The sequence below is a fragment of the Apostichopus japonicus genome, chromosome 2 (genome assembly GCF_037975245.1).
Source record: "Apostichopus japonicus isolate 1M-3 chromosome 2, ASM3797524v1, whole genome shotgun sequence".
Classification (NCBI taxonomy): Eukaryota; Metazoa; Echinodermata; class Holothuroidea; order Aspidochirotida; family Stichopodidae; genus Apostichopus; species Apostichopus japonicus.
In genome coordinates, this window is record NC_092562.1 from 17,976,055 (window position 1) to 17,991,211 (window position 15,157).

Below are 15,157 nucleotides of genomic sequence, written 5' to 3' on the forward strand. Positions count from 1 at the left end.
ACCAAAGTTGACGTTCGATATATTTGTTAAAGCTGTAAACAAGATTGTTTACAAGTATCAGCACATAAGTGATATAATTTGGCATTTGACGTCAGTAAGCATGGCATCAAAATATTTCCACACGCAAGGTCCCAAAACACCGGCTGAGTCGTTTAAGACTGGTTTTGACAGAAGTTATTGCACAGAAGTTATATGTTTTATCTTTGACCCGTGACCTTTGACCTCATATATCATGGTAGCCATATGTTGCTAGTTTTTGGTATTCCTATTTAACTTGTGAAGGTTGCAGGTCAATTTAAGTAAAGTACAAACATCCCTTTCACTTAATTTGACCTTAGACCTTTCGTATTGCAATTCTGCAAGACACAAGTTCCTTAGCATGGGGTGTCTTCCTACCACTGTGTGATGTTTGAGGATAAGCGACCGTTCAGCAAGAGTGTCTCTCACAAAATTGGAGATCTAATAGAAGCACGCGCAAAACGCAACTACTAGAACGCACAAACAGGCAGCTTTTCACCTCTCCTGCAGGCTTTTCAGCAAGGCAATCGTTGCTATTGTAACTGAGATAACCATAAAAAACAACAACAACCAAAACATTACAATGCATCATTTTCCATATAGAGGTGGTGAGACAACAAATATAGTAGATGAGAATTATTTGTTCATCAGCCCAGAGTATACATAATCCCTGGTCCACATCACATCTGCAATGAAACTGTTGGAGACGTACGGCCATATGTTCACATTGTTTTAATGTATGTAATATTATGTAATTTTATCAACATTCATGCACCATTCGTTTTATATTCTGTACACCCTGCATGCTCCGAAAAGTGTGGGTTGGACAGTCAACAGTGGTTTAAATAGAGGGCGGGTTGGTAGATAGTAGAGATCATGAGTATATACTGAAAACAGATACCCGCGGTTTTGAACAAGACTAGACCGAACATGGCTGACATTCATAATGGAAAAAAATTACCCCCTCGCTCAGTCGTTACAAATACGTACAAGAACACACGTACCATGCTATTCAGCGGCAGGTGATATGCTTTGCCTTTGTGCTGGAAGAGGGTGACATAATTATTTTGCCAATATTTATAAGCCTTTTTATTGATATTTGTTTGGCAAGGTATCCTTAGTAAGTTGAAGTATTATAAGCCTGAAGCAGGATGGTGATGCTATTCCATAAATACATAAATGAATTCTCCAATTGTAAACCAGGAAGTTTACCGTGAACTCCAGTATTGTCTTTTTACAGATATGTTTTGATCAGTGATTAATGTTTAACGCCGCCATCAGTGTTATTGTCTGTCACAATCACTTGGTGCTATCACGTTATGTAGTGGTTAAGGTGTTTAAAGGAGATAGAAACCCAACTGCAGTTATTGGTCTATGTCATTGACACTTCCACACACAGCTAGGAAAAAATCTTATTCCATTTGGGAGATTTAAAATAATGAAATGATCCTGCACAATCCAGGATGAAGACTTGATCAAGTCTAAATATAACATTATCAGTCCACACGTGCTTCAAATCTTTTTACGCTTGACACTAAATTAAACTTGCCCGAGGATCTGTCCGTAACACACCAGTATCGAAAAGAAAACGAGGAATATTGGGGCGCACTATAAGCATACACCACATTGCCAACAGAAAGGTGCTTTCGGCCTATACTGAAGTAGTTGCTTATAGTATACTTAGGGTATTAGCAAGACTAGAACACGCAGTACACAAGGACTAAACGGTTAACAATTGTTTGTGTACCAACTTCATGTGTTTGTGTTTGAGAAGTATAGTGGTCATCCATCAGCGCTATACAAAATCTTTGATTAGGCCACTAAGACCAGTCCTCTGGCGCCAACATATTTTTCCTAAGCCGAGGAAATACCAGTGCGTCACGACAAGAAGTGTGAGACACCTTATTTTGTTTTATTTTTGGGCCCGTATAAAGAATTTTCTTTTATACAAAACGGATAAGATGTTCTCCTTCAAGTAAAATGCCAAAATGCAGTAGGAGAATATATCTTTGACATGATATCAATCAAGATTATTGGTGGCTGCATGTTGAAGTGCATGAATGGAAGCACATGTGGTGCAAATTGGGTCAGTTGAGGCGATTTAAGACCCCTTTAGCCCTCCCAGCAAATAAATTGGGATAATATTTTACCATCCAGATTATACCGTATTCCTCCTTCAACGATTTCATGTAGAACTGTGGTGTAAGAGGGGTTTTTCGCAACGATTAAGCTCTAAAATGTACTACCTGGCGTCTTCCCTCTCAACGCGAAATCCCAACATGAATCACTACTTAGGTTAGATTTATGACCATTTCCCCCCTCAAAAAGCAAGCGAGCTAAAGGTCACCTAAAAGCTAGCTTGACGTAGGGGTGGGTCAGAGGGGGTCTACAGTCACCACGAGGCCCGGGGTCAAGTAAGGGGCCCGGGGAAATACGGAGGGCCCTGGGGAATATCAAATGAAGAATAAGGTATTCTGATACTCACAATGTAAGAGTGGGTCACGTGACATAACTGCCCACGTGGCTCGATCTGGCTCACAATTCCTTTGCCTATAAGTGTTAATAATGTAGAGCTACTACTGCACAAGCAGAATGAAGATAAATGCGTACACATGTGAGTTGAAAAATCTAAGGAAAATATATTCATTCAAACGGCAGTAAAATATTCATTGTGCATTGGTACATGAAAGTAAGTACGCACATTTATAAATCGAGAAATACCCCACAACCCGTTAGACTCCAGTATTAATTGCGATAATGATATGTAAAATACACTGAATATTCATTATTTTCTCCATAATGATACACCCACTAGTTTTTCTTCATAAAGACTACATCTTAGCAAATAAGTGTTAAGAGAACAAGAAATTAATCTTCAAACATACATAAATACATACACATTCACACATTGAGAGATGGATGAATTCTTAGATTATAGGTTAGAAAATATTATGCTTCCGTTAAGTTTTCAGTTAGTTCGAACAATTTCGCTATGCTCTATGATATGTACTCTCAAAATACGCTTCAGAGCACTTGTACTGACAGCATTAACAGGTCCTATAACCTTTATCTGCTAGAAACCGGATTCATACTTATCATATGTCGATACAATTGCTTTGAAGCATGACATGAAAACTCACTATATAACGATTGTCTACAATTTCCTCCCTCATTACTGTGAGGAAGTGAAAAGAATTCTGAGAAAAGTAAATGTAATCAAAAGTCCATTAGGGTGGCAACGTCTGTGGTACTTCGTGGCATCAACTTAAAAATAATTTAACAGTTACAAGGGCTGGCAATATTTGTTATATGGAGATGTAACAGGTCAACACAGTAATAAGAATTCTGACTTTTAGTAACGTCACTATTTTAGTATACAGTACAGAAAGGAGTTATAAACAACCTGTAGCTAAACTTTATTGTAAGAAGCCCCAATACACACCGATTCCTGTTAGTTGTAAGACAACACTATTATAAATTTTAAAAAGGGGATTACAATGGTATTGTTTTAAAATAATTTTACATATGATTTCAACGAGCTTTTATTGTTAACTCCTCCGATTAACAAACAGTAATAAAGTAGGTTTCGCAATCTGTTACTATCACCCATAGTTCACATGGTACTACTGGTACTACATTCGCTTGCTGTCTTACTGCCGCTCGCACAATCCGTGTATCTTGGTTGCTCATTGGCTCAACCCAGAAGGATAAACTATCAATACATTGATCAGCTGTATTGATTAACTTGAGGAAACCAGCTGGTATCGGTTGTAATTGTTCTGCATACATCCTTGCATTGGAATGATTCAGTACCTACATCGAAAACAAAAAATCATTTTAAAGTTATATCGATTAAATTCAGTCGCTTTTTCAACGGTTGAGAAACATAAGTAATAACAACATGTAAATACTCCAAATTAACATTCTTATAAGAAAACAAGATTTACAAGGTACTAACTTGAAATGATACATATCACCTATTAAATTTTCTAAAGTACAATTGACAATAATGAAATATTTCTGCTTTTAAGTTGACATCAACATATTGAGGTCATCTCACAAAAGTTTTGCTTTTCCTTGAGGGAGAGGGGTATTCATTGAGATACTTGATTATCGGACTATCAAGGCATAATGACAATGCCAATATTTTAAAATAATCTTGCGTGTTCAAATATAAATACAAGACTGTAATTTATACTTATCAGTTATTTAAAGGTGTTTGATTTTCTCTACTAACTTGACATTCGGAAAAGTTCAAATATGAAGATATTCCTGTTTCAATCCACATCATCTATTTACATATAGGGTCAGTCAATGTAGACTACAGATGAGATGTTTCATCTTTTCACATTTCGATTTGACTCAAAGTTATAGTTTCGACAAACAAAGAAGATGAGCTTTATCACAAATAGTTCTTTAGAGTCGCTGCATATGATGACGTATCACGATGACCAGCCTAGATAATTCGCATGAGTGCAAGAGTGGACTGATATCGGACTGACTGTAGCCTTACTAGGTTTTGTGGCATATGGCGAGATAGACTGGGACCATATGAGTAAACTGTATGATAACATATATGCAGTTACCTATTTAGGAAAAGGATTTTTAAAATGTTTTCCATTCTCATAATAGCAATGATCATATCATTCGAACAATGGAAAGACGAAACCAGTTACCTTTGTTCTTCACCACCCCCCCCCCCCCTCCCTCCCTCTCCAACCAGCTTGGTGAGGGGAAATGCAAACACCTCATGATAATGTTGGTTTGATTAGTCTCTGACCCAGTCTCTTGTTTTCGTAACAAAGAAATGGTGGCAAATTTCTAATTTATCACCTTTTCGCGTCAGCAACAACTGGTTTAGTTTTACAAACAAACAAAGGTCGTCATCATGAATATATATCAACATCCCACCCTCTCTCACCCTCACCCTCTCTCTACCTCCACCTCCACCTCTCTCCACCTCGCACGCTCTCTGTCTCTCCACCCACCACGCCTTCCTCCTGATCTCCTCCTTAACGATAAGGATATCTTTCTTACCTTATCGGAAGATGAATCAGCCTCTCGAAAGAAGAAGGGGAGAATATTGTCTAAATTATCCACAGTCATATCTCCAGGGTAGTCTTCGAGTGGAGTGAAGTAGCAATTGTTGTTTTTCAGATCTTTAATCATGATGATGTTCTAAATCAAAACGAGAAAGACAAAAGTAGAAAGAAAGAATTCATAAAAGCTCTTAAGTTTCAGTCATTAAAAGTAGCCAGTGGATACCATGGAAACTCTACGCTCTATATCCCTTCCCATAACAAAAAGCGAAACATCTATAATGAATGATTCAAGCTGACATTGATGCTTTAGTATGTCTTATGGTTTGATCAATTGTAATGTAAGTTTGATTCTTTACATTTCGTAATTTTGATAAAATGTTGCTACATAAAAAAAAGGAAAAAAAAGCTATCAGTATTACCTTGTCATGGTCAAATGTGGCAGTATATCCGTCGTTCAAATTCTCTATGATCAGAATATTTCCCTCGACCATCATTTTTTCGTTTCTTGGAACGCCATCAGACATTTCAAAAGCCACTTCCTGTAAACAGAATAAGACATCATTCTTGTCAGTTTTCATTCATTAATTTACACAGAGGTAACTGCATATACATCGACACTAAATACATGTGGAAACAATGCATCCATACTCCCTCACCACATCCAGTCCCACGATGTATCGCTGCCTACTCTTCTTCATCCTTCGTGCACCCTTGCCCATTCATATTCATCCTTCATCACCCAAGCCCCACCCTAACTCTGCCATCGCAATATTTTGATAGTAAAACTGATATCGGTTTATGGTAATAATCGATCTTTCATTCAAAATTGTAGTATTTCATCAGTGTGAAGTTTATTTTAATATCCGAAGTATACATTGATTTCCTTTACCTTTCATATTGTTTTGCACTTAGACCTAATTGTCGTTAGGTTTCTTTACTAACCCTTATTATAACTACTTGATCTCCATCTCCCGTCGTCAAGTTGTTCACAACCTTTGGATTCTGCGCAGAAAACACGAGGTAGAACACACCAAACGATAACACCAACAGAGTGACAATTGTCACTGTTACGGCGATAACATAGAGTTTCGTCTTACTCGGCTCCTGTGACTATATACAGTGAAAAGACATGAAAATCATTTAATACATTCAATTGACCTTTTATATGTATATTATACTTGTGAAATATGCAACTCAAAACGAGCCAATCCATGAACATCTTTAAAGGGGTTATAAAATGGGAAAAACTTCTTTATTATCGTATTCTGTACACTCGAAGCTTTCCAATGATACCCAATTCGTGTCAAACGAAGCTTGCATCCTCGAGGACTAAACGATCAAAAATTCGAGGGTAATAAAACTTTATAAAAATTGTTGTATTTACGGTAATGCGGCGTGACGTCAGTCGAGCATCTCAGCTCACTTCCGAGACGCTATGTTTACATTCTTAAACGTCTGAGAACACACAATATTACACTGTTGCAGTGCTCCGTAGTATAATTGAGATTTGGTGTTTGGAGTTTTGTTTTTACGTAAATTTATCTCGTAACTGTTAAATATGCCGAGCCGATATGTGGTTGCAGGTTGCTCCACCACAAGTAAAAAAGGATTTCTACTGCACGCTTTTCCAAAAGATGACAGAAAACGAAGAATTTGAACAAGACTCGTTCAAAACACTACACAAACACAACGTTACGAGTGCCTGTAGGCCTATACTGTTGCCAAATTACTTGTTATGACAATGGCCTAGGCCTCCTTGATGCAGCAAATGACGATTTTTTTGTTTGGTTACATAGTATTTTGCACTAAACTTAAAGTTTAAATTTCCTAAAATTACGCACAAATCGAAAAGGAGATGTTAGGGATTTTATTCGGTTGTGAAAGGTTCCACGAATATTTATATGGTCAAAAGTCAGTCAAAGTCGAAACCGATCACAAGCCCTTAGAGGCGATATTTACAAAACCGTTGTACCAAACTCCCCACAGGCTTCAACATATGCTTTTGAAAGGTCAAAGTACCCTTTGTCAGTTAATTACAAACCTGGTAAAGAATTATACATAGCTGACACGTTGTCTAGGTGTAGCTTGGCAGAAATAGCTGATGATCTAGGAGAGAAAGAATTTGAAATAGCTCAGAAGCCTCAGATTCAGATGCTTCCTATGTCAAATGATAAGTTAATGAAACTAAGACAACTCACAGTAGAGGACAGTAGTTTGCAAACTCTTGTGAAATATATCGGAGAGGGTTGGCCTGAGACATGGTCAGAACTTCCAGTCTGCGCAAGGCCTTATTAGAGCTACAAGCATGAAACTACTGTCAATGACGACATACTATTCAGGGGTGATAAAGTTATCGTTCCACTTCAAATGAGGCGTGACATTCTTGCGCAAATTCATAGCGCTCATTTTGGCATTGAAAATGCAAACGAACTTGAAGGGCCAGGGATGTTCTGTTCTGGCCTCAGATGAATGCAGATATTGAAGATCTTATATCTAAATGTGAGATTTGTAACAAATACAGAAATCAAATCTCCAAAGAACCCCTGATGCCGCATGATGTTCCAACAAGGCCATGGGAAAAACTTGGTGCAGATTTGTTTGAATGGAGGGGTAAAGATTTTTTAATTTTGATTGACTACTATAATTCTGGATATTTTGAAATGGCACATCTCCCAAACACCAAAAGCGAAACTGTAATAACAAATTTGAAGTCTCAATTTGCACGACATGGGATACCAGACACACTTGTAAGTGACAACGGGCCACAATTTAGCAGTAATTGTTTTTCTGAATTTTCACAAGTTTGTTTCAATTTCACCATACAACTTCTAGTCCGTACCACCCTCAGTCGAATGGTATGACCGAAAAAGCTGCGCAGATAGCTAAGGGTTTGCTTACAATGACAAAAGAGTATTGTCAAGGCCCCCATTGCTTGAGTATCGCATTACCCCCATAGACGACATCCTCGGGTCACCCGCCCAACGACTATTTGGACGCAGAACTAAAACAAGGCTACCCACTAGTGAACGGCTCCTGCAATCCCGTATATTGAAACCGGACACTGTAACCAAACGACTTGCTGAAAAACGACAAACGCAGAAAACCTACTTTGACAGGCAAGCAAGACCCCTAGCCCAACTATATCCCGGTGAAAACATAAGAATGCAAACAGAAAAGGGGTGGGTCCCAGCAATAGTGATTTCTCGAACTGGTCAACCCCGCTCATACATTGTCGAAACACTTGATGGTACAAATTATTGTCGAAATCGTAAACACTTTCGTAAAACTAAGGAAAACTATGACTCATTAAAACTGCTAGACATGCAGCTTGTTGACCCAGAAAGTGAGGAGAGAGACATGCGAGAGAATACTGAGACTAAATAATTGAAGAGATACGTAGAAGCACTAGACTAAAGACAAAACATGTCTGGGCGAAGGACTACATCATGTAAATAAGATATTCTTAATCTTTGTATTTAACCACTATAATGATTGTATTTAACGACTATGTTAAAATTTCATGTAGTCATTGTATTTAATACACTGGTTGTTGTGACATCATCTAACTTACAAAGAAAGGGAGATGTTACATATTGTACTGCAACCTGCAGTTTAGACCAACCACTGCCAGTCCTGCCTGGATGTTACATGCCTACCCTGACCCCAGCCACCATCCTAGACTATCTATGCCCATATATGGATTTAAGAGTAAATGAGCTTATATAACAGATTGTTCTACTATAGTACTATATACAGAGATACGGGATTATTACTATGGAATACAATGCCTTAACAACTGGAATAACCTGTCTTGTGTTATTATTAGATTATAGTTATTTATTAATTAACTAACAAGATTACACAGTACACTATACTAGGCTACCATTCGGGCGTTTACAATAGCGTCTCTCGAGGTTGGGCAAGAAGGTCGATATTTTCTAACGATGACTCTCATTTGTTACCTCTAGGTCCGATTGCGAATTTTAACCAATCACAATAATTTTTATATGTACAGAATCTGTCATTCATTTGTAATGCATATTCAATTTAGACAAAGATGAGGGCCAGTGTTACAGAGACACAATTGAACTTTCAATTATGGGAGTTTCAAAAGCCAGAAGACGCAACATGTTGCCATGTGTGTTTTACGTGTGACTTTTGGTTTCAAAAGTTACGTAGTTCTACATTTTTAACCCCCAAAGTCCGATTGTGCCATACTAAATAGAAACTAGAAAACCACTGAGATATAAAGATATTTATTCCACCTTTCTAAAGATGTATTAGACAAAGTGTAATGAAATGAGAAAAGAACTGTTATCGGTGAAGAAAAACATGGCCTAACATTAAGTCAACTGGGGTGGTGAGTAACTGTTGTGACTTTCCGCCGTTGTATAAGTAAGAGCGCTGGGGAATTGATATGTTTGTTACATTTCATATTTGGCAACTTGCGGTAAAAGAGACAATATTGGGTACGATATACTGAAGTCAAAATTTTGAAACCTTCAGAGCGTGTTGTTTCAAATCACACTTTGTTCAATTCCGTAAGGACGCAAGAACGGGGAAGAATGATGTTATAACACTCATATTGTTGTTCTGTTTATTTAATAAGTTTGGTTTGGGTAAAATTACTCTAAGATCTCTTTGTTGTAATGTAAAATATCCTATTTTCATATATTTATTGATAAGAAAAAGTGTTGTTATTATCAACAGAGCATGACTAAATGAAGGGAGAAATCGCTATCAGTTTAGGACCTGCAGCTCTGATGACCCGCATGCCGCTCAAGTAACTAACGAAGTTTCTCAGGTTACTACTCACTTATTTGCTTTAATCTAGTCGCCTGAAAAGACACAATCAGATGATATAATCTGATGTACTAATGACAACACAATGAGGTACATTTATGCAAAAGCAAAGTATACTAACACTTTGTCTTAACGAATATTAATCATTCAAACGGCATAGCAAATACCGACTTTATGTTGCCGTGAGTTTAAAAGTTTAGTTTAGTTTAGTTTAGTAGAAAAAAAGATCAGGAGGGACACTTAAGTCCCCATCAAGGACCCTATAGAGAGAGAAAAAAACTGAAGACAAAAACACTCAGACCCGATTACAATGCTTAACGTGTTTTTCCAAAGCATTCTTTAACCCATTGACACTACTTGCAAGTACAACTTTCTCAGGCAAACCATACCACTCATTCACAACCCTATTAAAAAAAAAGTTATGCCGAATATTAATCCGACTATTAATCCTATGCGTTTTTGGAGTTTAGGACAATGACCTCTGGTACAACTACTGTTAGCAAACATAAAAAAGTCCGTAAAGGATAAATTGTCGAAACCATACACAATCTTGAAAACCTGGATCAAGTCCCCACGTAACCTCCTAAGCTCCAGTGTAGTGAGATTCAACAGTTGTTACCGCCTATAATAAGGAACCCTCTTTAAGGATCTCATCAATCTAGTAGCTCTCCTCTGGACCTTTTCAAGTACTTCCTTATCCTTAGTAAAATATGGGTTCCAAGCCTGCAAAGCATACTCCAGATGAGGCCTAACCAACTGCTTAAAAAGCCTAACTACGATGTCCTCTTTCAGAAAACTGAAGTTCCTCTTGATCATACCTAAAACCCTATTACCTCTTTTAGCAGCTTGAAGACAATGTTTAGAAGGTTGGAGAGATGAGTCAATTTAGATACCTAGGTCTCTTTCAACAGAGACCTCCTGTAACTCCACACCATTAAGATTGTATGCAAACTTTTGGTTACTACTACCAATGTGCATTACCTTGCATTTAGCAATAATAAAAAGCATTTGCCACCCCTGAGACCAGGAAAAAACCTTATCCAAATCCGTTTGAAACTTCTCAGAATCGCTTTTGGAAGAGACCTCAGAATACAATTTGGTGTCATCAGCAAACTTCTTAGCTGTACACAAAATATCTCCGTCGATGTCATTTATATAGACAACAAACAACAAGGGACCCAATACAGACCCTTGTGGAACCCCACTAGTAACGCCCTGCCAAGAAGAAGCACAGTCTTTAATTACCACCCTCTGTTTACTATTACCAAGCCAATTCTCCATCCAAGACAGTAAATTCCCAATGAAACCCATACTCTTCAGCCTAAGTAAAAGACGATGGTGGGGAACTTTATCAAAGGCCTTCTGGAAATCCAGGAACACAACATCTACAGACTTCTGCCTATTTAGTGAGCTTGTCACATCTTCCATAAACTCAAGAATATTAGTGAGACAAGACCTTTTTTGCCAAAAGCCATGTTGAAACTCTCTGATCAAAGACTGACTGCTAAAGTGACAGACCATAGACTTTTTAATAATAGACTCCATGACCTTACAAACAACACTAGTGAGACTAACGGGACTCTAATTACAGGGCTTAGACTTATCACCTTTCTTGAAAATTGGGGGTAATATTAGCACATATCCAGTCCTTAGGAACATAACCTTCATTCATAAATTTACTAAAAACCAATGACAGTGGAACGCAGAAACGGTGTGCAAAAGTCTTCAACAAATAAGGATGGATTGCATCCGGTCCAGAAGCTTTAGAAACATTTAGACGAAGCAGCTCCTTTAAGACAACCTCATCCGAAAATAAGACCTTATCCAGTTTAGGCCTATCACTGCCCCTTAATAATCAGGAATACTACTCATATCTTCCCTTGTAAAAACCGACACAAAATAGTTGTTTAAAAGATCTGCAAGATCCTGACTATCAGTAACTATATTATCAGCCTGTGGTGCCCTAAGAGAAACAATTGCATCTTTAACTTTCTGCTTTGACCTGACATAAGAAAAGAAGGCCTTTGGGTTATCCTTAATTTTTAGGGCAATGCTACTTTCGAAATTCATTTTTGCATCAGAGACTAAGCATTCTACCTTCAGCTGATGAATTTTAAACTTGGCCAGAAGAGATTCAGATTTAGTCCTCCTAAACAACTTTCAAACAACATTCTACGTTTTTGCCTAATTGCACATCTAACTTTCTTATTCATCCAGTGAGGCATACTGCTTTTATGAAGACGATTCTTCCACGGAACATGATTTTCCATAATGACCTTTAATTTATCAGCTAAATAAATCCAAGACTGAGAAGCACTCATATCTCTAAACAAATTAATCCAATCTGTACCCTTTAGTAAAGTTTCAATTGCCTCTGTATCTGATCTCGAAAATCAGGAACTTTTTCCTTGCTAACAGAATTTACGACTTTGCAAACAACATCAAAAGCTAGTATATCATGATCACTAGTTCCTAGTTTTCCTAGACCCGTCAAATCCACAACATTGCTTGGATCATAACTCAAAACAAGATCCGGGATGCTATCCCCCCTAGTAGGGAAAGTAACATGTTGATGTAAAAAGCAATCTTGAACAACATCTAGAAAGTAACTACCCTTCCTACCACTGGAACCATCTATCCAATTAATGTCAGGAAAATTAAAGTCGCCCATTATAACAAAATCACCTTTAGCAGCCTTTCTAATTGAATCAAACAGCAAGACAAAATTATCAGCACTGCTTTTAGGAGAACGGTAAACAACACCAACAGTGATAACATCACTAGACCTCTTGGGGTTTTCTGTGGACAACTCGCACCAGACAGAATTTACAAAAGACCCTTGCAACTGAGATATCTCAACACTTACAATGTCATCCCTAACATACAGTAAAACTCCCCCACCAATCCAATTATGAGTATCCCTTCTGTCCTAACGATACACAACATACCCCGGGTGAGAAACCTCAGCACTATCAATGTCCTCCCATAACCAAGATTCGGTGATACCAAACACATCAGGTTTCAGATCCTCAAGAAGCACAGTAAATTCAGCAAAATTTTTACGAATACTTCTAGCATTGGTAAAGACAATCTTCAGCTTATCCCTGAAACTATGTACCTTAGCATGCCTCCTAAAGTTAGCACTATGACTATCACTTTCCTTGCTTTCAAAACGTCTATAATCGCCTCCACTAGGAACATAATCCTTATCGAAATGTATTTCTGCCCTCATCGCCCCCAATTTAGTTTAAACATAGCTGTTCAACAGGTAATTCACCATCCTACCAAACAACGAGACCCCGGTATTAGCTAAGTGCAACCCATCCCTGGCGAACAAATCCCTTCTAGACTGGAAAGATGAACACATGTCAACAAATGTGAAGCCGAAGTCAGCACACAGACTATGCAAGAAACCATTCAAAGTTACAATCTTATCTGACTGAACCTTGTTGTCAAATCTTGGCAATATACTACATATGACAACTTTAGCCCGAGTTTGATGCTGGTCGACACATCAATTCATTAATGTTTTGCGACCCCTTCTGCACATTATTGGTGCCTACCTGGACCACAGCCACCTCCTCATCTGACACGATTTTGTTTACCCTTTTACTGACATCCTGGATTTTAGCACCTGGCAAACATACCCTGGCCCTTTTTGCTTTATACGCCCTGCAGCACTCTCGGTCTACATACCGTACTAGTGAATCCCCACACAATACCATTCTTCCTCTCGACTTCTCCCGTCCCCACTGACCGCTGTTTAAAACCACACTACCATCGTCTATCACATCACAATCATCACGCACTTCGTCCACTACTAGCCACTCACTATTTCCCTCCTGGGAGACTTCATTCCCATCACCAACATCACGCAACTCACAGGTAACACGTCGAAACCATTACAAGTTGGAACATCCTCGCAAAGATCCCTTTCTACAACTGCACTACTTACAGTCCTACTATTCCCGACTTCCGTACATTCACAACTACAGCTATTCAATAGCTCCTCTAATTCCTTAAATTTCACACACTTATCGCAAACAAACACAATAGCTTTACTAGACGCTGAATTAAAATCACATTCCAAGCAAGAAATCTCAAACTCGATCCACATGTTATACTCGTCACAGCAGACTAAACGATCAGGCACAGCCATAACGAAAACACTAAGTCACAGAAAAACCCGCGAACACAGAAAACCGAAACTCACGGTGAGCAGCTTAGGCTCAACAGAGACTGTACACTGAACGATAGGATACACTGACGCTACAGACCTAAAACCACGGACAACACTTAAACAGGACAAAAACCAGGACAGATTGAACACAAAAACTTGCAGAATGACAGGAAAAGACAATATAAAACGAATACACTAAGTCATAGAAAAACCCGCGAACACAGAAAATCGATACTCACGGTGAGCAGCATAGGCTTAACATGACAGGAAAGGATTCGACAAACTGACCTGACATGGAAATCCCTATTTATTGCAATTCATGAACTTACTTGTCAAGTTGTATGTAACATATTGAGTAAACTTGTTAATATTCCACATTTGAATTTGCAAGTGTTGATAATGACACGGATAAAATGTCTGGACGACGAAATCGTTTCTTAATCGAAAAAGTATACATTCACTACTCGTTATATTTAACGATCAACCAAGTGGTGATTTTTTTTTTTTACAAAAGGTTGTGAGCTGGCTTGATGAATTGAAATCAAATTTCGAATGAGCTTTAAAATAGTTATTTGCAATTGAAACAACAAAGAAAATAAGAGAAAAGCTTGAGTGATTTCCTTACCTGATACGCAGGAGGTGAATCCATCACCACGGAAAGATCTTTTCCTCGCATCTCTTGAGCCATAGCGATGAAATAACTTGCAGCGATGTTTGGCACAACTGTATATCAGTCGAAGAAATTGTAAGTGTAGCTGGCGTTTATTGGGTTCTAGTCACCATCCCGGCTCCTTTTATCCTTTCTGGTAAGCTTACTTTTCTCTTAAAATCCGAGTTACATGTGTCATTGACGTAAGTTATTATAACAGAGGACCGGATCCATGTTACAATTAGTTTCCAAGAATATGAAAGGTTTTATTAAAGGTTTGATGACGCTGGCTGGGTACCTGTGACCTATAGAAACACATATTATTGTAAAATAAATAATATAAAAACAGCCAGATCGACCCTGGTATCTTTATACCATCATACTTCTCGGAAATCCCCAAGATCAACCAAAGGTCACCGATACTATAGAAATACAAAACATGTTAATACTAAATACAGCTGTTAT

The 15,157-nt window shown here is 38.1% G+C and overlaps 1 protein-coding gene across 1 annotated transcript; it reads right to left on the reverse strand.

Annotated features, from left to right (window-relative positions):
• Positions 1–3,564: 3,564 nt before the first annotated feature.
• Positions 3,565–14,828, reverse strand: LOC139980640 (uncharacterized). The gene is made up of 5 exons (XM_071992432.1): positions 14,669–14,828; positions 6,003–6,170; positions 5,480–5,599; positions 5,056–5,196; positions 3,565–3,831 (listed from the first exon to the last, which is right to left on the reverse strand). The coding sequence occupies exons 1-5, from the start codon at positions 14,729–14,731 to the stop codon at positions 3,580–3,582; spliced, it is 744 nt and encodes a 247-aa protein (XP_071848533.1). The 5' UTR covers positions 14,732–14,828; the 3' UTR covers positions 3,565–3,579.
• Positions 14,829–15,157: the final 329 nt, after the last annotated feature.